The sequence below is a fragment of the Rhineura floridana genome, chromosome 16 (assembly GCF_030035675.1).
Source record: "Rhineura floridana isolate rRhiFlo1 chromosome 16, rRhiFlo1.hap2, whole genome shotgun sequence".
Lineage (NCBI taxonomy): Eukaryota > Metazoa > Chordata > Lepidosauria > Squamata > Rhineuridae > Rhineura > Rhineura floridana.
The window spans coordinates 28,522,977-28,545,082 of NC_084495.1; the positions used below are offsets into that span (position 1 = coordinate 28,522,977).

At 43.6% G+C, this 22,106-nt stretch overlaps 2 protein-coding genes across 5 annotated transcripts; one reads left to right on the forward strand and one right to left on the reverse strand.

Moving 5' to 3' along the window:
- The first annotated feature begins 22 nt into the window (after positions 1-22).
- NKAP (NFKB activating protein) lies at positions 23-14,448 on the forward strand. Of its 2 annotated transcripts, none has more exons than XM_061598635.1 (9): positions 23-412; positions 2,653-2,733; positions 3,126-3,202; positions 3,854-3,919; positions 5,367-5,415; positions 6,091-6,206; positions 6,644-6,719; positions 11,247-11,396; positions 11,610-14,448. In XM_061598635.1, exons 1-9 carry the CDS (start codon positions 174-176, stop codon positions 11,782-11,784), a joined length of 1,029 nt encoding a protein of 342 aa, XP_061454619.1. In that variant the 5' UTR covers positions 23-173; the 3' UTR covers positions 11,785-14,448. The 2 variants fall into 2 exon arrangements, with proteins under 2 accessions (XP_061454619.1, XP_061454620.1); XM_061598636.1 differs by having other exon boundaries at positions 3,854-3,901.
- AKAP14 (A-kinase anchoring protein 14) lies at positions 13,824-21,798 on the reverse strand. 3 transcript variants are annotated; one of them, XM_061598638.1, is made up of 6 exons: positions 20,154-21,798; positions 19,249-19,416; positions 19,062-19,159; positions 17,869-18,048; positions 15,130-15,182; positions 13,824-13,973 (listed from the first exon to the last, which is right to left on the reverse strand). In XM_061598638.1, the coding sequence occupies exons 2-6, from the start codon at positions 19,403-19,405 to the stop codon at positions 13,889-13,891; spliced, it is 573 nt and encodes a 190-aa protein (XP_061454622.1). In that variant the 5' UTR covers positions 19,406-19,416; positions 20,154-21,798; the 3' UTR covers positions 13,824-13,888. The 3 variants fall into 3 exon arrangements, with proteins under 3 accessions (XP_061454622.1, XP_061454621.1, XP_061454623.1); XM_061598637.1 differs by having other exon boundaries at positions 19,249-21,798; XM_061598639.1 differs by lacking the exon at positions 15,130-15,182 and having other exon boundaries at positions 13,897-13,973; positions 19,249-21,798.
- Positions 21,799-22,106: the final 308 nt, after the last annotated feature.

A 22,106-nucleotide genomic window follows, 5' to 3' on the forward strand; every position in this document is an offset into this window, starting at 1 on the left:
TTTAATAATAAAAAAACACATAGGAAATGAGTAAGTAGAATGGCGGCGGAGGCGGCTTAGCCGGAAATGACGTTATATCCGGAGGAAGGCAGAACCTAATTTGCCGTCGGGAGTCGTCGCTGATGCCTTCTGCGCTGTGGGGGCGCCCCGGAGCCTGGGCGGGTTGCTAAGCGATGGCTCCGGTGTCTCGCTCGCGGAGCCCAGCGGGGTCTCCGTCCTCACGGCGGGAGAGGAGCGATGATTCAGGCAGCCCGTCTCCGCCCAGGTCCACCCGGAGCAAGAGGTCTCGAGCCCGGTCGCGGTCCCGCGAGCGCAACGGCTTCCGGCAGCGGCCTGGCCCCCCGCATCACTTTGGCCACCGGCACGGCCCCGAGCATTACGGCAAGGAGCAGGAGGAGTCGCTGCGGCAGAGGCGCGTGAGAAGCCCAGTTTTCTCGGCCCAGCGTGGCCCTTCGCGCCTGTTGGCTTCCCCGTATAGGCATCTGTCTGGCCGCTGTGGGAAGCAGAATGCTGGATTAGGTCCCATCGAGGAAGTTTTGTTTGCGTCTCAGGATCTCAACATTCTCCTTTTTCTTTCGGCCTGTTTGATAACGTTAATACAGGGAGAGCCAAGGTGGTGGCCTCCGGATGTTGCTGGACCACAGTTCTTATCGCCCCTGACCATTGGCCATGTTGGTTGGGGTCCAGCAACATCGGGATGGGACCACATTGGCTGTCCTGTGTTAATACATCTGAGTATATGCAAGGTTCAAGCAAACAAACATAAAAGGTGCCACTTCACTTGAGGCTGAGCATTCCCCAACCTTACTCCAGCAACTTTCCCCCTTTTTCTCCTTAGAAACAAATCTGCAGTTACAAAACAAACAGCCATGAAATCAGTGGAAAGGAACTCAACCAGGAACAAGAAACGTGTGCCCCCCGGCCCCTCCAGATGTTGTTGGACTACAAGTCTAATCATCCCTGACAACTGGCCATGCAGGCTGGGAGTTGGTGCCCAGCAACATCTGCAGGGGGAACACAGATTTCCCATCCCTGATCTGTACAAACCAATATCCATATCGGATCAATATCTCAATAAAAAAAGTTGTTAAAGAGCGGTCATGCCTTTAAAAAAGTCCCAATCCTTTCTTTTCCACCCCCCAAAAAGTGTTAAGTATTCAACTACTTTTTTGCCATTTCTGTAGATCTTAAATGCTTCCCATATTTCTGTGTGACAAGGTTGCTATTAAATGCACAGGAGCTTGACTGATTTTTAAAAAATGGATAATCTACACCCTAACACCCTTTGGAGACATAAAAGCTACTGGGCTGGCTTTATATGGGTCCCAACTGTTTCTGGGACCCAGGAAGTTAAAGATCACCTGCTTCCTCAAGATCATGACTGAGATGGGGCATTCTTGGTGGCAAATCTCCAGGAAAGCTCACTGGGCACCCACTGTGTTAGCTTTCAGGTGCCAATACTTTAAAGTTTATGTTGCTGATTGTTCTCTTTTTATTTCCCTCTTAATTGGTTTTAATGTTGTATATATTTTAAATTGATTCCTGTTGGTTCATTTTACTGAAACATGCCATAGATATTTTTAAAATAAAAATATGTTAAAGACATCTCAGTTTGAAGCATCTCTTATCTTCCCAAATGAGATATCATAAATATCCCAAATTTCTCCAAATATTTCAGCACATACCTATCCCATGTTATATCACCATGGCTGAAAAAATTATTACCATGTGAGATACGGAGGTTTAGGGTGTGATACATAAAGCAGTTTAAGCTATTGAACTCGCACTTAAACTGGCTGCAATCTCAGACAGCAACTCTATGGATGCTTGCATGGGACTAAGTTTCATTATATTCAGAGGGGTTTACTTTTGAGTAAACATGCATAGGATTAGTCAGATAGTGTTTTTAATGAGGCAAAGCATCCCTAAATGTGAAGCCATTCATGTAAATGTTTTGCATGCTGATTTTGCTGTTATGTACATGCAGATCTGCTTTAGGGCAATCTAGGGAGAGCATTTGAATTTCTTAAAAGAGAAAAAAAGTTACTGATAAATCAGATTATGAGTTGCCTTATTCCATTCTGATCACCTATGCAAAGTTTAACCCAGGAATGGGAAACCTCAGGTCCGGTATTCAAATGCAGCCCTCCAGGACTCTCCGTGTTATGCTTTCTCCCCAGACTATCCCCTCACTGGCCCTGTTCATATCCTCCTTGCTGGCTGGAATGTGTCTTTGAACTGTGATAATGCCTCTTGCTTGCCCAGATGGAGGGATCGGTAGTGTGTGCACGGAAGTCTCTGACTTTTGCATGGCTGGAATGTGGCTTACTGTACAAATGCAGCAGTCACATTCATTGTTCCACCCACTTTTGCCTCTGACCCCACTCACTACCAGCATTCAGACATGAAAGAGTTATCCATGAGAGAATGTAGCCCTTGGGCTGAAAAAGATTCTCTCCTTCCTGATGTATCCCTTTTGCTCCATGCTGCATCTTATGCATGAAAGCACACACAAATCTTTTGGTGTCATTACTATTGCCATCAGTTAATTTAAATTATGATTGTATTTTTGTTGTTTCTATCCCGGTGTTGTGTTGAATTTTATACATGTGAAATATGTTCTGAGTTCTAACAGAGGTGTCTCTTTTACAGGCGATTAAATGAGAGAGAGAGAATAGGTGAACTCGGAGCACCTGAAGTTTGGGGATTTTCACCAAAAGTTCCTGACCCAGAGTAAATAAAAGTTCTTTTTTGTTTTGTTCTGTTTTTCCTTTGTAGACTACTGTGGCATCATGGCAATGTAAAATGTATTTTGTGTTCTGCTTTGTCACATTTCTAAGTCCAGTTCTCCATCTCAAAATATGGATATAATTGCATCTAAGTAGATCCAATTGAAGAATCACTTGGCAAGTTTAGCCCCATATATAAGAAGTTTTTATTTTCTCATCCAAATTGTGGTGACAACTTAGACTCTCACACAGAAACTTATTTTACTGAAATACTCACATTGAAAACTCGCCCGCTTGAAGGATTTATATGGTTTTGGCCATGACTTTTCAACTTATGATGTATTTTGCACTTCTGCGAATGCTAAGATTATTTTATGTTCTGCCTTTTAAATCTAGTTCTGATGAACATACCCCTGCCGAAGATGAAGATGGGACATCTAAAAAGAGCAGCTCCTCTGATTCTAGCTCAGAAGGTATTCTGTGTCGGTTAGATGTTGTTTGGGTTACATCAGTAGCATCTGTTGGAACTCAGTTGTCTTGCCTTCCTAGAATTAATGTAATGCAAATGGAATTGCTTAAATAAGTTATATCTAGAATTACTAAATTTGACAGCTCCTAACCTGAGGACGGTCCCCATTATCTTAACAGTTGTGGTCAGATTTTTGACAAATGATGTCTCCCACCCCTGTGCAGCAACAGTCCATTCACCTATCCTGCCCAGCCTGCCATAGATAGCAAGACTGCGGTTTTGCCTCAAAGGTGAGAGAATGTGTTTTCTGCAGCCCAGTGGAGCCATGACGTTCTGCATCCCTGGACCTGTTAAGGCAGCAGATGATATCCCTTGGTCAGGAACCAAGAACCTAAAGAATAGGAACATAGAAAGCTGCCTTACGCTGAGTCAGACCATTGGTCCATCAAGCTCAGCATTGCCCATTTGACTGGCATTGGGTCTCCAGGGTTTCATACGGGAGCTTTGCCCTGCCTCGAGACCTCAGGGATTGAACCTGGGACCTTCTGGGTGCACGGCAAATGTCTGCTGCAGAGCTACGGCCCTTCTCCAATAATACATTGGAGTGAACCTTTGGGCTTGATTGTGAAATGTTTCTTTTTCAAATATTTTTCAGAGGAGGAGAAGAGGAAGAAGAAAAAGAAGAAGAGAAAAGCTGCTTCACGTATGTGTGAGCCTTTGTGTAAGACTTCTGCTCCCAGTTTGCAACTATCCTCTTCTTTTGGACTACATGCTTAAAGGGCATTGCCTTTTTTCTTTGCTCACAACTCAAACAGCAAATCTGTGTAAAGTGATTTTTATTTATTTTTCAGTCATTTTGAAGAGTGAGCAGCTGTCAGGCATTTTGGCAAATTCTCATCGCCCACAAAGAACTGCAGTTCATGCAATAGCATGATAACAGCATACCAGCATTGTTCCATTGGACCTTTACATTCCCATGAGGATGAGTTACAATTGAAAAATATTTGAACAATTTTCATAAATATTGCATGATTTGGTGCACCCTGTAAAGCATGGATGGGGAACCTGTGATCCTCCAGATGAGACTCCAGCTCCCATCCCCCCTGACCATTGGCTGCACTGGCTGGGGCTGCTGGAAACGAGTTCAGCAACATCTGGAGGGCCACTATTTCCCCATCCCTGCTGTAGAGGGTCCAGGACTGCAGTGCATTGTACACATGGGAATAATTAAACTCTATATATCTGACTTCTAAGTAAAACATACATAAGAATTAGGATTTTGATCCATGAGGGAATATTATATACAAATATTAAACTGATTAGAACTGCTTTACCTTCTGTGATTTCTTCTAAGGGATCATGGGAATTGCAATCCATTGTGGGTGCTGAGAATTCACTGGCAGAGTTCCTAGGGTTTCCCATAGAATTACAGTTCATTGATGCAAAAACAAAGGGTCTTGTGGCATCTTAAAGACTAACACATTTGTTACGGCACAAACTTGTGCATCAAAGTCCACTTGGTAAGCTTTGATGCTTAAACCTAATTTCAAAGCATTCATACATGTAGTGTAGGCATGCTCTAAGCCAGGGGTAGTTAACACCCCAAAGCATTTTTTCTGCTCTCCCCCCCCCCGATGGCAATTTTGATGGCCAAAAGAAAAATAATTAAAAACAGCACTGGGCCCAGTCATTATTTGATAAACAGAGAGGAGATGATAACCTCCTCAGATGATCTGCATGGATTAGCTGGCGGGGGGGGGGGTTGTGTTCCTGTGTATGTCTTGAGAGCATTTTCTGAACACACACACAAACAGCAAGGCTCCAAGATTCAATGACCAGTGGAATCGCGTCTATGTAGTTGACATTCCTCTGAACAATTCTTTAATTACTATTACGTTTTTAATCTGCCCTGCTTCTCAGGGAACATGTATGGTTCTCTTCCTTCTTCTATCCTTACCGCAATCTTCTGATGTATATTAGGCTGAGAGAGTGAGTGAGTGAGTAGCTCCAGGTCACTCAGTAACCTTCCTATTGGGATTTCAAGCCTAGTCCTAACCCAGCACATTAAACCATTACACCACGCTGGCTTCCCATCTTTCTTGCGCTCAAGTATTAGATGCCTTTCCCTTGCTTTATTGTTTTTTTTTTCTTGGCTATTAATATTTCAGGTGAGGAGGAAAAAAGGAAAGCCAAGAAGAAGAAAAAGAAGCACAGAAAGTAAGAGCTGTTTTTCATGTTGTGCTAAAATCTTGGAGCGGTGGGGTTGTGTATGTTTATTTTTTCATAACAGTAGTATCAAACTCCTGTTCCCTCGACTACTTATTTTGAAATGCCAGAATCTGTGCTGTCCCCATGAGAACTCTGATTCTGCTCTCCACTTCCACCTTTTGTTTAGACTTTAGTTTGCTTTCCTTTTTTCCTTTTGTTTCTTGTGCCCAATTATTGTCACCAGTTATATTAACAATGCAATAAAAGTTTTGTTGGTGAACAGATGTGGAATATTACCAAGAGTGCAGTCCTCAACGGACTCGGCTGGGAGTACATCCCACTGAACCTGATGGGACTTACTGCTGAGTAGACATGCATAGGATTTGTCCTGGAAGGGAACTGAAAAAAGGAGCAAAATATATTGTATTCATGCTGTGAATGCTTCAGAGCATCACAGGCTTTCTGCTACATTGCATGTTCTGTGCGCATGAAAAAGCTGGGATTTTTCTTAGGTTAGGGTTATCTTCCCATAGTAGCCTTCTTCTATATTTCAGTGACTTTCCCTTTAACCCATTCGTTAATTTATGATGGTAAGGCAAAGTATCTTCTCTAGTTCCAAGCAACCTTTCTTTTTCCTGCTTCAATTGTACACATTTATCCCATCTCATTCTCGATTCTTGACAGAAAAAAGGCCAAGAAAAAGAAGAATAGGAAGAGCAGGAAAGACTCCAGCGAGTCAAGCAGCGAAGACTCCGATGACGAAGCATTACAAGAGGATGATCTCTGGATTGAGAGATCAAGTAAGTTGCCCCTACTCATGATTACTGCCAAAGAGTCTGCTCACATGTCTGGCTTTGCTGTTGTACTGGGCTTTGCTAAGGAAATGCATCCCTAAAGGGATGTCAACAGGTGTAGGCTCTGAACTCATTTCTCTGTAAGATGGCTATTACTTATTTCATATTTATATCCCACCTTCCTTTTCCAACAGAAAAACTGAAGGGGTAATAAAAGAAATGTGCAATATAAATAGGTCAAAGCAGGCCAGGGGAAGGGTACCTCCCTCTCGTGCTGAGTGGCTGGCTGCTGATGGAGAGCGACGGGGAGGGGGCAGGTAGGCTGAGCAGACTAACAGGAAGGATGACAAGGATCAAGGATGCACAGTTGGGTTAAAGAACTGGCTAAAACATGCTTTGCAGAAGGTTTTGTCTTCATTCTTCCTCTTATTGTTCCATTGCAGAAAATGCAGATGCTGTGGATTTCATAGGACCAGAAGCTCCTATTACCCATGCCTCCCAAGATGATCGGCCCTTGAAGTAAGTGCAGTTACCTGTGGCTTATTTAAGCAGTTGAAACCCAAGATCTCCACACAGAAATCCAAGTATAGTTTATCCATTATATATTGCACTCAGATGTTCAGAGCACTTGTGTAACAGAGCATATGTTATCTCAATCGTCCTCAACAACAAGCATTCTGTAGGTTACGTCGATATTATTTTTCCTGTATTACAGATGGGAGCCTGAGTCTGAAAGAGTCTTTGTAAACTGTTTAGTTTTATTGCCACCAAACATATATAAATGTGAAAGAAAGAAAAGTAGCTAGCTTAAGGCCATCTGGTTCATTTGTGTCTGATGCGGGGACTTCCTGCTCTCATCAGCAGTATGCTATATATATATATATGCTCCATATATATATGCTCCAGAATGGATCCTTTCATGGGTTGGAGGCATGGACTGGCAGTGTTTCCCCTAAGATGCTAGTGGACAATCATCTCCCTACTCTCCAGGGCTAATGCAGGAGAGGGCACTGTACTGGAACATCTTGAAACCTTCACTATATTTTGACATTTGATGATCCGTGAGTTTGAGCAGTCTTGTACTAGAACCAGAAGTTTTTGCACTATGAGGGGAAATCGAGAGCAAAGTGGCACTGAAGGAACCGTGGCTGCACTGCTTGTCCCCGCATATACTTGGTGTCGCCAAGATAAAATAGGGAGCTTAACTGGAGGAAATCCAGGTGGAAGAATGAGGCGAAAGGAATAAAGATAGTGTAGAATAGAGCCTGCTACCTATTGCCCTGACCACCTCAAAGGCATAGTGGTAGACTAAGAAGGGATCCAAGGTTCAGGCTTCTCTTACTCAAAGTAATTCCAACACAGACTGTGATAAGGTCTCTACTTAAAAGGCTTCTTAAGAACATAAGAAGAGCCTGCTGGATCAGGCCAGTGGCCCATCTAGTCCAGCATCCTGTTCTCACAGTGGCCAACCAGGTGCCTGGGGGAAGCCTACAAGCAGGACCCGAGTGCAAGAACACTGTCCCCTCCTGAGGCTTCCGGCAACTGGTTTTCAGAAGCATGCTGCCTCTGACTAGGGTGGCAGAGCACAGCCATCATGGCTAGTAGCCATTGATAGCCCTGTCCTCCATGAATTTGTCTAATCTTCTTTTAAAGCCGTCCAAGCTGGTGGCCATTACTGCATCTTGTGGGAGCAAATTCCATAGTTTAACTATGCGCTGAGTAAAGAAGTACTTCGTTTTGTCTGTCCTGAATCTTCCAACATTCAGCTTCTTTGAATGTCCACGAGTTCTAGTATTATGAGAGAGGGAGAAGAACTTTTCTCTATCCACTTTCTCAATGCCATGCATAATTTTATACACTTCTATCATGTCTTCTCTGACCCGCCTTTTCTCTAAACTAAAAAGTCCCAAATGCTGCAACCTTTCCTCGTAAGGGAGTCGCTCCATCCCCTTGATCATTCTGGTTGCCCTCTTCTGAACCTTTTCCAACTCTATAATATCCTTTTTGAGATGAGGCAACCAGAACTGTACACAGTATTCCAAATGCGGCCGCACCATAGATTTATACAACGGCATTATGATATCGGCTGTTTTATTTTCAATACCTTTCCTAATTATCGCTAGCATGGAATTTGCCTTTTTCACAGCTGCCGCACACTGGGTCGACATTTTCATCGTGCTGTCCACTACAACCCCGAGGTCTCTCTCCTGGTCAGTCACCGCCAGTTCAGACCCCATGAGCGTATATGTGAAATTAAGATTTTTTGCTCCAATATGCATAATTTTACACTTGTTCATATTGAATTGCATTTGCCATTTTTCTGCCCATTCACTCAGTTTGGAGAGGTCTTTTTGGAGCTCTTCACAATCCCTTTTTGTTTTAACAACCCTGAACAATTTAGTGTCATCAGCAAACTTGGCCACTTCACTGCTCACTCCTAATTCTAGGTCATTAATGAACAAGTTGAAAAGTACAGGTCCCAATACCGATCCTTGAGGGACTCCACTTTCTACAGCCCTCCATTGGGAGAACTGTCCGTTTATTCCTACTCTCTGCTTTCTGCTTCTTAACCAATTCCTTATCCACAAGAGGACCTCTCCTCTTATTCCATGACTGCTAAGCTTCCTCAGAAGCCTTTGGTGAGGTACCTTGTCAAACGCTTTTTGAAAGTCTAAGTACACTATGTCCACTGGATCACCTCTATCTATATGCTTGTTGACACTCTCAAAGAATTCTAATAGGTTACTGAGACAGGACTTTCCCTTGCAGAAGCCATGCTGGCTCTGCTTCAGCAAGGCTTGTTCTTCTATGTGCTTAGTTAATCTAGCTTTAATAATACTTTCTACCAGTTTTCCAGGGACAGAAGTTAAGCTAACTGGCCTGTAATTTCCGGGATCCCCTCTGGATCCCTTGAAAGAGGAAGATATTCAGTAGGCGCTGAAAAGTAATGGAGATGGCGCCTGTCTAATATTTAAGGGGAAGGAATTCCAAAGGGTAGGTACCGCCACACTGCTTCCTATGTTGTGCGGAACGGACCTCCTGATAAGATGGTATCTTCAGGAGGCCCTCACCTGTAGAGCACTGGGTATATAAAGGGTAAGACAATATTTCAGGTATTCTGGTCTCAAGGTGCATAGGGCTTTGTACACCAGAAGCAGAACCTTGAACTTGGCTCGGTAGCTAATAGGCAATCAGTGCAATTCTCTCAGCAGCAGGGTGACATGTTGGTGATACCCTGCCCCAGTGAGCAATTGTGCCACTGCATTTTGCACCAGTTGCACCTTTTGGACCAACCTCTAGGGCATCCCCACATAGAGCACATTACAGTAATCCAACCTTGAGGTTACCAGTGCATGGACAGTAGTGGTCAGGGTATCCCAGTCCAGAAACGGTCGCAGCAGTCTTACTAACTGAAGGTGGTAAAAAGTACTCGTAGCCACTGAGGTCACCTGGGCCTCTAGTGACAAAGATGATCCAGGAGCACCCCCACACTACAAACCTGCTCTTTCAGAGGTGGTATGACCCCATCCAAAGCAGGCAACTGACCAATTATCTGAACTCAGGAACCACCAACCTGTGGCATGTCTGTCTTGCTAGGATTAGACTCTGTTTATTGGCCCTCATCCAGCCCACCACCAGGTCCAGGGCTTGCACAGCCTCTCCCGATTCAGAATATTACAGAGAAATAGAGCTGGGTATCATCAGCTTACTGCTGACACCTTGCCCCAAATCTCCTGATGACCATTCCCAAAGGCTTCATATAGATGTTAAATAGCATCGGGGACAAGATGGTGCCCTGCAGCACCCTTAGCACAACTGCCAGGAGGCTGAAAGACAATAACCTAATGCTATTCTCTGAAAATGATCCTGGAGGTAGGATCAGAACCACTGTAAAACAGTGCCTCCAATATCCATCTCACCAGGATACCATAGTCAATGATATCAAAAGAAATCATGTAAGAATAACAAGGTCACACTCCCCCTGTCCTGCCAATAAAGATCATCCATCAGGGTGACCAAGGCCGATTTAGGCCCATAACCAGGCCTGAGCCCAAATTGGAATGTGTCAAGATAATCTGTTTCATCCAAGAGTACTTGCAGTTGCTGCGCCACAACCCTCTCAATCACCTTCCGTAAAAAGGGGGTATTTGCGACTGAACAGTAGTTGTCACAAACCAGTGGGTCCAGGGTGGACTTTTTCAGGAGTGTTCAGATCACTGCCTCATTCAGGGCAGGTGGGACCACTCCCTCCCACAAAGACGCATTGACCACACCCTGGATCCACTTGGTCATACCAGCTCAGCAAGCTTTAATAAGCCAAGAAGGATAAGGGTCAAGAGAACACATTTCTGGCTGCATCATCGCAAGCACTGGTCCACATCATGAGGTCGCATCAACTGACACTGATCTGAAGACGTTGCAGCAGACGTTGCACTGGACACCTCACTGGACTACAGTAGATGTGGATGAGGCATCAAGATTGCTACGGAGGCAAGCAACTTTACCCTCAAAGTGCCTTGCAAACAATTTGCAGTGGGCCTGTGAAGGGTCTAAAACTCCATTTCCTGGATTCTGAAGACTTCAGATTTTGGAGTCTTCAGATTCTCTGCAGTTTAGGATCCATTGGGGGAAATGGGGGAAGAGAGAAGCCAGTGGGGATTTATGACCCCAGTTGTTGTTTTGTAAGGTAATATGCATGATGTGTCATCTAGGGCTACAGCCTCAAAGTAAGAAAGGGAAAGGTTAGCTCCTCTCCACTTTCTAAACTTTCAGCACAAACTGATCTACAATCACAAGTGGGCAGAAAAATAGTGGCTTTTTGTTCGTTCCTTTTTTGTGTTGAGAGTTTATTTCCCCTATGTTTAATAAATATTTGCTAAAGTTCCCAGGGCTTTAATGAAACCACCTAACTAGGCCATTACTGTCTGCAGCTATGCAAGTTCCTGGGTTTGCTGGTTGTAAATAGAGTCTACATCGATTTAGCAAATAATGTCCATGTTTTTGAAAGACTTTAGTTTGAGATGATGCTGTTTTTATCTTTTAAAGCTACGGGCATGCTTTACTCCCCGGTGAAGGCGCTGCCATGGCAGAATACGTAAAAGCTGGAAAACGCATCCCCAGGAGAGGTGAAATTGGCCTAACCAGTGAAGAGATCGCATCGTTTGAGAAGTCTGGCTATGTAATGAGTGGCAGCAGGTGGGTGTTCTGTTGGGGATTGCTGGGGAAACATTGCTACATTATATGGATATCTCCTCAGCTATTATATAATGGAGCAGGGGGGAAGGGGGACATTTGAGTCACAGCTAAGGGAAATTGATCCAGTAGTGGAGGAATGCTGCTGCCTCTGGGTGAAAAGTGGATGTGGTTGAACAGTACTGTTTTCTTAATGAGCATCCTCTTTCTCATTAGGCACCGGCGAATGGAAGCTGTGCGTCTGCGCAAAGAGAACCAGATCTACAGTGCAGATGAGAAGAGGGCCCTGGCCTCTTTCAACCAAGAGGAGAGGCGGAAGAGAGAGAACAAGATTCTGGCAAGCTTCCGGGAGATGGTCTACAGGAAAACCAAGGGCAAAGATGAAAAATGAACTGGATGCTCTTCTTGTGACTAGCACAGCCTGGAAGTGGTATTAATAAACCCGTTAACAGCGATTTGCAAATGGGTGTCCAGTATCACAGCAGGGTCTAGCGCTGCCTGACCTTTGGAAAATGGCTTGCGTTCATCAGATAAGAACCTTGACAGGTGTGTTTGGACAGCCACTTCACGAACTTGCAGTATGGCACTACAAGCAGCGGCAGGACACAGGCCTAAATGAAACGCGCAAAATGTACCAAAATATTGCTAGGAATCTGAGATACCGCCACCTGTTGGTGATTTGGGGAAACAGCAGCTTTTTACAATTTTGAGCAACACAGTAACAAGCTGCAAGCAGATAATTTTTAAAGAAATGGGAATTTCCATAACTAAAACTTGAGGTTTTATTATGGTTGCTTTGCTCCACATCCTTTGATGAGGGAATGCTGAACCCATGGTGGGAAAGACAGACAGAACGGATCAAAAAAGTCTTCTATGGGATTAGAGAATCAAAAGATGGCCAAAATCCATCGTCTCTAAGGCTTTGGGCCCAACAAGACAGAAACACCCTTGACTCTGGGTGTCACCTTTCCAAGCTTCCTATCCAGAACAGATTTATTTTTTGTTTGCAAGCTTTTTTTTTTCTTTGCTAGATTTTAAGTGATTTAAATCAGAGTCTTGTGGCTCAGGCTCCTTGCAAATAGAGTTAGGCGTGGTCTCTCAGTGCAGATTTTAAAAACCTAATTATTACTGTCTTTTATCATTTTCATAAACAATCGGGCAATCCTTCGTTAGAACTTTTTCCATCGACTAGACTCTTTCTGAGCCTGCAACGGAATGGATATTTTCTTGCAGCTTCTGTCCCTCCCGTCTCTTAGTACAGCTTTGATTTTGTCATTTTGGAATCCTGTATATTTAGCAGTGTGAAGAATTTGTCCTATAGCTTTACGAAAGAAGGAACTGTTTGAAGATTGTAAATACCTTTCTGCCCAACTTCATTGTGTAAACAGTGTTTCAGTGGAGTGGAGTGGGGTAGGCATCTGTAAGCTGTGATGGGCTGAAAACATAACCCATATTCTAGGTAGGTAAAGTCCTTATGTCAAGATTCAAATGTCTCTATTGCAAGTGCCATGCACTGGGGCTTCTGAGCCCCTCTTCCCTTTCAAAAGCCTCCAGCACCACCCCCAAACTTAGGGGACCCTCTGGAGCACTTCTGACATTGCACAGGGAGCTGTGATGTGAAAAGCAGGGTGGGGGATGAAACAGTAAAACCCCACTGTCTGTATGGGAAGGGGGCTTCATCTGCTGAATTCCGAGTACTGCTCCTTGCACGCTTCCAAAACTGTAATATTTCTGGAAAGTTATTTTTAAAAAAGTTTCCGTGGGTGCACCTTACTACTTTAGTGGCTGTTTTTTAATCTTTGGCTTGCCAGTTTGAAGCCATGACTGATTCTCTGAAATAACCTTAGTGGCCTGCTGTTTCTTATTTCACTCTCGTTTCAGCAACATCGAAGGCATTCAGTGTCATTTGGAATTGGGGGTTGGTGGCTGACAAGCAGGTCTTGAATAAAGATCAAAGTTCACTGGCCCAGCCTGCATGTCATAGTTTGTGATATTAACTAACTTGCCATACTGCAAGTTAGTGAACGGTTGGGAGCTGATGGGAGTAAGCATACCCAATGGTCAGGGATTATGGGAGTTGTAGTCCAAAACATCCAGAGGACATCAGATTTGGGGAAGGCTGGTTTCATGGCTTACTGTGACATGCAAACATGGCTGCTTGCAAATCCCTGTAGAAAAGATATGTCACATATTGGCAGTGGTGCCCAATCTGTGTAGGTCAGTCTTCTTTTCCTGGCTTGATTGCTTATACAGACTTGAACATTGCAGTTAGTGGAGATGTCTGATTGCCACAACCTACTGCCCAGGCAGGAACCAAGTACAAGATTAAGGGCCTTGAGGCTTTGTGGATTTGATGGTGCAGCATTTACTATCTGGGAATTAAAAGTGACTTACCATGAAGCAAAGCCCTCAAACAATAAATATGCACAACTTTTATTTACAAAAAGGAATCCTACCTAAAGAAGAGTTTTTAATCTTTAACAATTGTAAAGGAATTAAAAGGTGATCGTCTTCATGATGCTGATTTTGCTTTCAATCACATCTTTGAGCCATTTTTCTTTGAAGCGAGACTCTCCTGGCCTATATAGAGACACAATGGAAAAAATATGAGAGTGGTTATTTTACGCAAACCAAACATAAGAATTATTCATTTATTAAACTTATATCCTACCCTTTCTCCCAAAGGAGCCTGAGATGCCAACAACAAGTAATAAAACAAACAAAACACAACTTTAAAACAATTCTTATACATATGCATACTGGGAAAAATCTCTACTTAAAAGGCTTCCTGGAAATTATGCTGCTCTTCAAAAGAGATTTTCCTAATGGCTCTAACATGACCTGTTTTTATACGTCTCAAGAGCACTGTGCAGTATTTTAGATTACCAGCATCTGTCATAGCTAAACTTGTCCTGATGTTGTCCTTGCTCTCCCTTGGCTTGTTCCTGCACACTTACCTAAATTGTGTTTGTTTATTTATTTATTGCATTTGTATACTGCCCCATAGCTGAAGCTCTCTGGGTGGTTTCCAACAATTAAAAACATTAAAACCAAATATACAAATGCATTGATTTTTAAAGTTCATGGACAAAATTCACCTAAAACCAAAATTTGGGTTTCCACACACAGAAAAGACAAAATTAATGTCAGGAGTTCCAAATAATAAAAATAAAATCAGCCATAGAAACCATGTCTGATAATAACATGTTGAATTTTAGGGGAGCCATTTATGCTCAGGGGGCGCATCTTGTGTATAATATCCATCCTTTAGCATTGAACTATCCTAGACACGTCTGTGCAGAAGTAAGTCCCATAGTTTTCGATGGGGCTAACTGTCAGAGAAGTATGTACAGAATTACGGTTTGGTGATGAATCCTCAGGGATTATATAGTTTAAAATAGGATAGTCTACTTTTCATCTAGCCCTTCTAGCTGTGCTCTTTTTTTAAACAGCAGCTTGATATGCAAACTAGCAGATTATGATGTTCTTCTCCATGCATCATTGTTTTGGCTGATTATCTGTGTAAAAGGTACAAGAGCAGACCTGGCCTGTTCTCTTAGCTAGCAATCCTAGTTGCAAATCAAGGAGTAACAGAAAGGCAGATGAAATATGCTCCTAGATAAAGTCTGCTGGATAAGCAGCTTTTTTCCTCTACAGCAAAGCAGCTTCAGGAGAACTTCTGATACTGCAATTATTTCAGGGATACATCATTTAACTAACAAACCACAGAAAATACCTGTGAATTAGCTTGTTCGTCTCTACCAGAAAGTATACTTCAACAGGTAATGTCTGCATTAAATGAGAAGGGGGGAAATCAGACTTTGTTAAAATTCTTGAGAATGGTGGCCTTCCATTTTGCTTTGTAGAAACAGCCCCTCCCCCCCAAAAAAGGTTTTCTAGTCCTCATGGACAGAGAAAATCTCAGAATGTAATGGCAGCAGTACCTTTGCAAGCAAGGACAACCTGACAGTAGCGTTGGGCTCAGATAGGTGTGCCTCTTGGGGATTAGTCTTGGAACTATGTATACAGTTAACTTTTCTATTACAACTTTTCCTACAGAGAAGGTTACAACATTTACATTTTTTATACAGCCATTCCTTAAATCAGATTCCAGGATGGTAAACTGCATGTGCAGATCACAATACAATAAAACAGATGTCTCAGTATCATAAAAACACAGCAATACTTGGGGCTTTTAGCTTGGAAAAAGGTGAGTAAGGAGAGGAGGGCTTGATTGAAGTGTGTAAAACTATGTGTGGGATGAAACAGTTTTCCTGCTCTTGCAAAACCAGAAGCCAGGGATGTCTGATGAAGCTGATTGGCAAGATATTCAGGACAGACAAAAGGAAGGACTTCTTAAACGTAGTTTATCTCTGCGCTAACATAATTCGCTGCCACAAAATGCAGTGTAGCTGAATGATGGAAGATTCAGGACAGACAAAAAGAAAGCACTTCTTCACCCAGCGCATAGTTAAACTCTGGAATTTGCTCCCACAAGAGGCAGTGATGGCCACCAACTTGGATGGCTTTAAGAAAGGATTAGACAAATTCATGGAGGATTAGGCCAACAATGGCTACTAGCCACGATGGCTATATTCCACCTCCAGTGTTGGACGTAGCATGCCTCTGAATACCAGTTGCTGGAAACTGCAGGAGGGGAGAGAGCTGTTGTGCTCAGGTCCTCCTTGCAGGCTTCCCAAGGCATCTGGTTGGCCATTATGAGAATAGGAAGGTGGACTAGATGATGGGCCGCTGGCCTGAACCAGCAGGCTCTTCTTAACAGTTCTTAAGTCTCCCCATCCCCTCTGGCTTTGATTGTGTTCCTTTGAATTTTTGTTAGAGCAGGAGTTGGGAATGTTTGGTCCTCCAGAGGTTGCTGAACGAGAACTCCCATCATCCCTGGTCGTTATCCATGCATGCTGGGGCAGATGGGAGGTGTAGTTCAGCAACATGCTGCCCTGGGCTCCTACCGGGAGGAAAGGCGGGATAGAGATCTAATAAATAAATTAAATATATAATAAACACTGAGAAGTCCAAAAGTTCCCCACCCCCTGGCTTAGACAACAACTTTACTAATAACTGGTAAGTGTAAGTAAAGCAACAAAAAGCTTTCCTGGCCAAACACTGATGTTTAGATTGTTCTGTAGTTTAATCAAGGGACAAACCTTCACTAGGGGAGGAACCATTGCTCAGTGGCGGAGTTCGTACCTTGGTTGCAGAAAAACCCAGGCTCAGTTCCCACTCATCATCATGGCTCAGAGGGAGTGTATCGGCTTTGCATGCAGAAAAACCCAGGTTCAACCCCAGGCATCTGCAGGCAGGATTGCGAAAGACTCCTGCCTGAAACCCTGGGCAGCTGTTGCCATTCAGTGCAGACAACACTGGGCTAGATGAACAAATTGGGTTGTAGCCAATGCTGGTCCTACTCAGAGTAAACCCACTGAAATTAATGAACCTAAGCCGTGTCTATTAACTTCAGTGGGCCTACTCTGAGTAGGACTAGCACTGTAACCAACCTATCGTGTCAGTGGAGACTGATGTCAGTGCAGAAGCACCTTGGATAGCTCCTTAAAAGTTTGGACTAAAACCCGGAGCGGATTCTGTGCCCCACTGACACCAGGGCCATCAGTCTTCACTGCCTATAGTCTGACCTGGTTTGACAGGGTCCTGTGTTCCATGTCTGCTGTGCTTTCAGTGGGCTTCGAGATCCTTGTAATGGTTTGTAGCTGAGGTTCTCTCGGCTCGCTCCTTGCCGTTTCACTGTTATCTGATCATTATATTTTATTGTTTTACTGTTGCTGCTTTGAAACAGTGTAAGTTCTATGCATAAATCAGTTCACACCGATACAGCAGTATGGACTCACGCATAGGAGAAGAGGCTCCCACACCACACTTCTGCCACTTCAGATGGATGTGAAGGGCAATCACATCCAAAGAGAGAGATATTTTAGCAGAGCCTTCCCAACTCGTATTGTCACAGATGAAAGTGTTAGTTTTATTTTTTATTATTACGTTCATATTCCACCTTTCCTCCAAGGAGCTCAAACACAAGCTTCTCCTCCTCTCCATTTTATCCTCATAACAACCCTGTGACGTAGGTTAGGCTGAGAGATAGTGACTGGCCCAAAGTCACCCAGTGGGCTTCATGCCTGACGGGATTTGAACCCTGGTCTTCCCAGTTCCTAGGCTTATCTTCTAGCCACTACACCACATAACTTGTTCTCGGTTACTTGTAGTAAATAATAATAATAAATTTAATTTTTGTGTCGCCTATCTGGCCGAAGCCACTCTAGACGACGTACAAACTAAAATTCAGTAGTGAAGGGAGTGTTAACAGACTCTTAGCAAATGTTTGAGTTTGCAGATCTCAGAAGTTTAGACTGATCCTAATGAGTCCGGTCTCTCCCACACCCCCAAGAATGTTTAATTAACTCCTGGTCTTATTTGTGTTTGGGGGAGAGGTCAAAATACTTACCGATGGTTTGATTTTGGAAACCTCTATGATGAAATAGACAGATGCTGTTGCTCGTGGGATGGGCTTCCTACATGTCGGGATGCTCCAGCGGACCCGGTAATGGTATCTCATAGAATACTCCAGTTCCTCATCGCTGAGATAGTTTGTCCAATGTAGCCAGCTCTCATGAAGCTCCCACGTCTGTGGAATAATGTAAACAATGCTGTGGTCCAATGTAAAAGCACCTATACATGTGCTTGCCTTGATCAGCCCCTGAATGTAAAGGGTGCTGCCGGTGAACTACTGAGCCCAATTCAAAGTGTTAGCATCGGCATATAAAGCCCTAAACAGTTTGGGACCCAAGTACCTAAAGGAGTAACACTCACCGTATCAACTATCTCAGGTGCTACAATTGCCGGGGGAGGCCTTGTTGGCCCAGTTGGTCACAGGGCCTTCTTGGTGGTGATTCCCATTTGTGGAATGCCCTCCCTGGTGAGATGAACCTGTCTGCCTCCCTTTTTATTGATTTTCAGGATAAATTTTAAAAAATCTGTTTACCCTCTCATGTGCTCTGTCTCAAGTTCCATGGTGGTAGAGAGGTGGATACAAATGAACATAAATAAATGTCTAACCATGTGCTTGAGGATGCACATTGAGTGTAGGTTCCATTGGGACCTTCCAGATGAGGGGTGATGGAAGAACTGTGGCAGGGGGAGGGCAGGCAGATTGTTCCACCAAGTTGAAGGTGGTGCAGCCATTTATTTATTGTTTTATTTATATCCCGCCCTTCCTCCCAGCAGGAGCCCATCGCACCTAATGTCCTCCCATGTTGTCGGTGGGGCTGATTCAGGATCCAATGGATCCCAGGCTGGCTCTGCCCTTTCAGTGGGTCTGTTTGACTTAGTTGAAGATCACCCATACATTTATTTAAACAAAAAGTAAAAAAGAAATAAAAGCTGCTACTATTTTTAGCATCAAAGTAAATTATTTAATACACTAATGCTACAATCCAAAACACATTTACCAGGGAGCCAGGCCCACTGAACACAGTGGGCTTACTTCTGAGTAAACATGCGTAGGATTGCACTGTACATTGGCTACATTGGATGTCACCAAAAATACAGCCCTATTTCATCTGATTCCCAGCAGCTCATTCATGCTACCAGATAGTCATGTTCCCTGGCCTCTTAAACTAAACCCAGTCTTAAACTTACTTTTAAATATTCCTCAATCTGCAGCAGTCCTTTGCCTACTGTGAATTCTGCACATTTAATCCACTTAATGTTTGGTACTTGATATTTGATTCCTGGAACTGAAAGGAAGAGCATGGGTTAATCCCTGGCATGAGCGGCTTCCAAACCCTCCAAAAGGCTTTAAAAGCACCAGCTCTCATTGCAATACCTTCCTCTTTCTTCTGTAGGTCCCTAATAGTGCACATTGCCTGTTTGAGCACATCTTCCACAATCGAGTCCACTTTCTTCCTCATGGCTTCTGGAACTGCGTCTTTGCCTTCCGTGGATGCATCTTCGCCTTCCCCGTCGGTGGTCAACTCCTCCATTGTCCCCAGCTCTAGAAAGAGAAGGAAATAACAGCACAGAATCATAAGGACTGTCACTGGGCATTCTGGTCCATAATTTGACTTCTTTGCATGATGTAAATCAAGCAAATTGGCAGAGATCCCCTGTTTGGCCTAATCTCCTCTGCTTCTGCTAATCTTGGAAATGATATCAAAGCCCAGTTGTCAGTCTTAAGTGGAACCTTATGGACAACCCTCGCTTGTCGCTGAGAGTACACTCGATAGGGAGCTGCAACTAATCCTAGCTCCTAGGAAGGGGCTTTATACCAAGTCAGACTATTGCCCATTTGGCTCAGTACTGTTAGCAGTAATTGGCCAGCCGTACTTCAGGAGACTTTCCCAACCCCACCTGGAGATAGCTGGGATTGAGCCTGGCCCCCTTTTGCATACAAAGCATGCGTTTGCGATGGCCCTGGGTGATGTCTGCGTTTGCAAAGGCATCTTTGCCACATTCATTCATTGCAGTTTGCAGCATACGCTTCGAAACATTTTCGCCTGCACATCGCGATGTGCCAAAAGAGATGAAACGCATGAAAGAGCCTGTTCCCTTGCATTCCTTTAGTCCCTCTGTTTCTTCTGCACTCTGCTACAAATGCAAAGAATTAAACATGCAGTTTCTGGCATGAGGAAGTGGGTGCCTGTTACTCTGAGAAATAATCATCAAGGAAGGAACATTGCATTTGTCAGCACGTCCTCTGCTCCCACAGAAGATGCTTGACCATTCAGCTACCTGCTTAAAAACGCCTTATAGATTATTTTCTCTTGTGATCAGATCTGCTTTATTTCCTCCGAGAGATGCAGGTTCCCAGGGCTCATTAAGCAGCTGGAGTCTCAGGCTCCTGTGACAAGTGTTTAGTCACAATCATTGCCTGGGCAACAGCAGCTTGGCCAATAGAACTGCTGCAGCTTTGATGTACAGGCATTCCACCATAATTAAAGGGGAAATGCTGGTAAAGATTTGCTCTTTAAGGCGCATGATGCACAACCAGTGTTATCTTTAGGTCAGGAGGTGATCATTGCCAGATGACTGGTGTTTCATACTATGGAACAGGGCAGAAGAAAGGCCTTTTCAGCCCATATTACACCTCCATGTTTGGCATATTTGGGGAGAAAGGGGGTGGAGGGGAAGCAGGGGATGAAGCCCTTTGGATTGGCCATGGCTAGCGCCCTAACACAGAAGAGGATGCCCACTGCATCTCTGCAAGATTTGTTGCTCTGGCCTTCCCCGCTTCCAATCAGTCTCTATCTGCTAGGTAGATTCTAGTCAGGCATAAGAAATTAACTGTGTCCTGTTCCCTAAAACACAATCCAGATTCTAGTTTCCCTTGGACTAAGAGAAATCCTGCTATAGGCTGTGTTAAAAACCCTGCCAGGGAGTCATGTGTATATATAACCCTGCTAAGTTACCAGGGTTGAAGCTCAAATTTGGAGCCAAGCGTGAAGTCAGAGTTCAACACTGCACACCAATGGTAGGTCATCTGCATTACTTCTGTGCACAGAACACAGATAGTACCTGTCAATCACTTCCCATTCAGAGAGGCAGTAGAATTACTTGTCTGGAGAGAAAGGCTGCCCATTGCACAAGCCACTGCTCTCCATTAAAGAGGCACACCCAGAACAGCAACTCATGCAGGAGGACTCCCTTCTCCCATATGGATCTACCCCCACATTGTGTTTGTAATTGGAGGCCCTGTTACCTTTAGAGCAGGGATGGGGAACTTGTGGTCCTCTAGAAGGGTTATTTATTGAACAAGATTTATATACCACTTGATTGTAGAAAATCTCTTAAACAGTTTAAAAACATTAAAATTATAAGTAAAACACTTAAAAAACAAGGGCCACTACGATGGATCATACACCAGAAAGGAAGACCCCCAGTTTGCATGGACAGCCGCCAGCACTGCTGGCTCAAGATATTTCCATACATAGTGTTGAAAGTGGGGCAAGAGCAACTCCTGGTCGGGTTGTTTGTATTCCAGAAGGAAGATAGACTTAGGTCCTCCAGCTGACCTTTACCTGTGCTCTTCTCTGCCTAACTTCCTTCCATTGTAAGCTGATATGCTCAGGGAAACTTATCTGCTCTGCCTTCTTCAACTATCCAAGGAGAGAGGAGACATCTCTGTCTTTGCTCTCTTTCCTGAGCCAAGAGGGCAATGCAGTACTCAAGTCTGGGCATTGCGCCTCCAACTTAGTTAGAAGTAGGTATACCTTTCCTATCTACTATGTATTTCTATAAAGTAGCTTTTCTCATTTTACTAAAATAAGTCTGTGATCTAAATCCAGGGTAAAAGCCTGCTTCTAAGGTAAATACCACACACTGGCATACGCAGTGTGAGGATCTCTGCATATATATATATAAATATGCATATATATATATAAGCCTACATCTTTTATTAAAATAAGTGGGAAATGCAGCATTTCTGTTGTCTGGACAGTGACATAGAAATGCTGATTCCAAATGTCTAAAAAGTGTCATGAACCATAACCTTCAAGATAATATCATGAACATAAATATTACGAGATTCAGAAAACTCAACATTGCATTTGAATGATGTGCCTTGTCAGCTTTTTAAGGAACACAAACCTCTAAAGACTTCTCTGTGAAACAATGTGTATTTTTTTTAAAAGAAAGTTGAGTGACTTAACAATCAGAGTAGGGACATGGGCAAAGGAAAAAATGCAT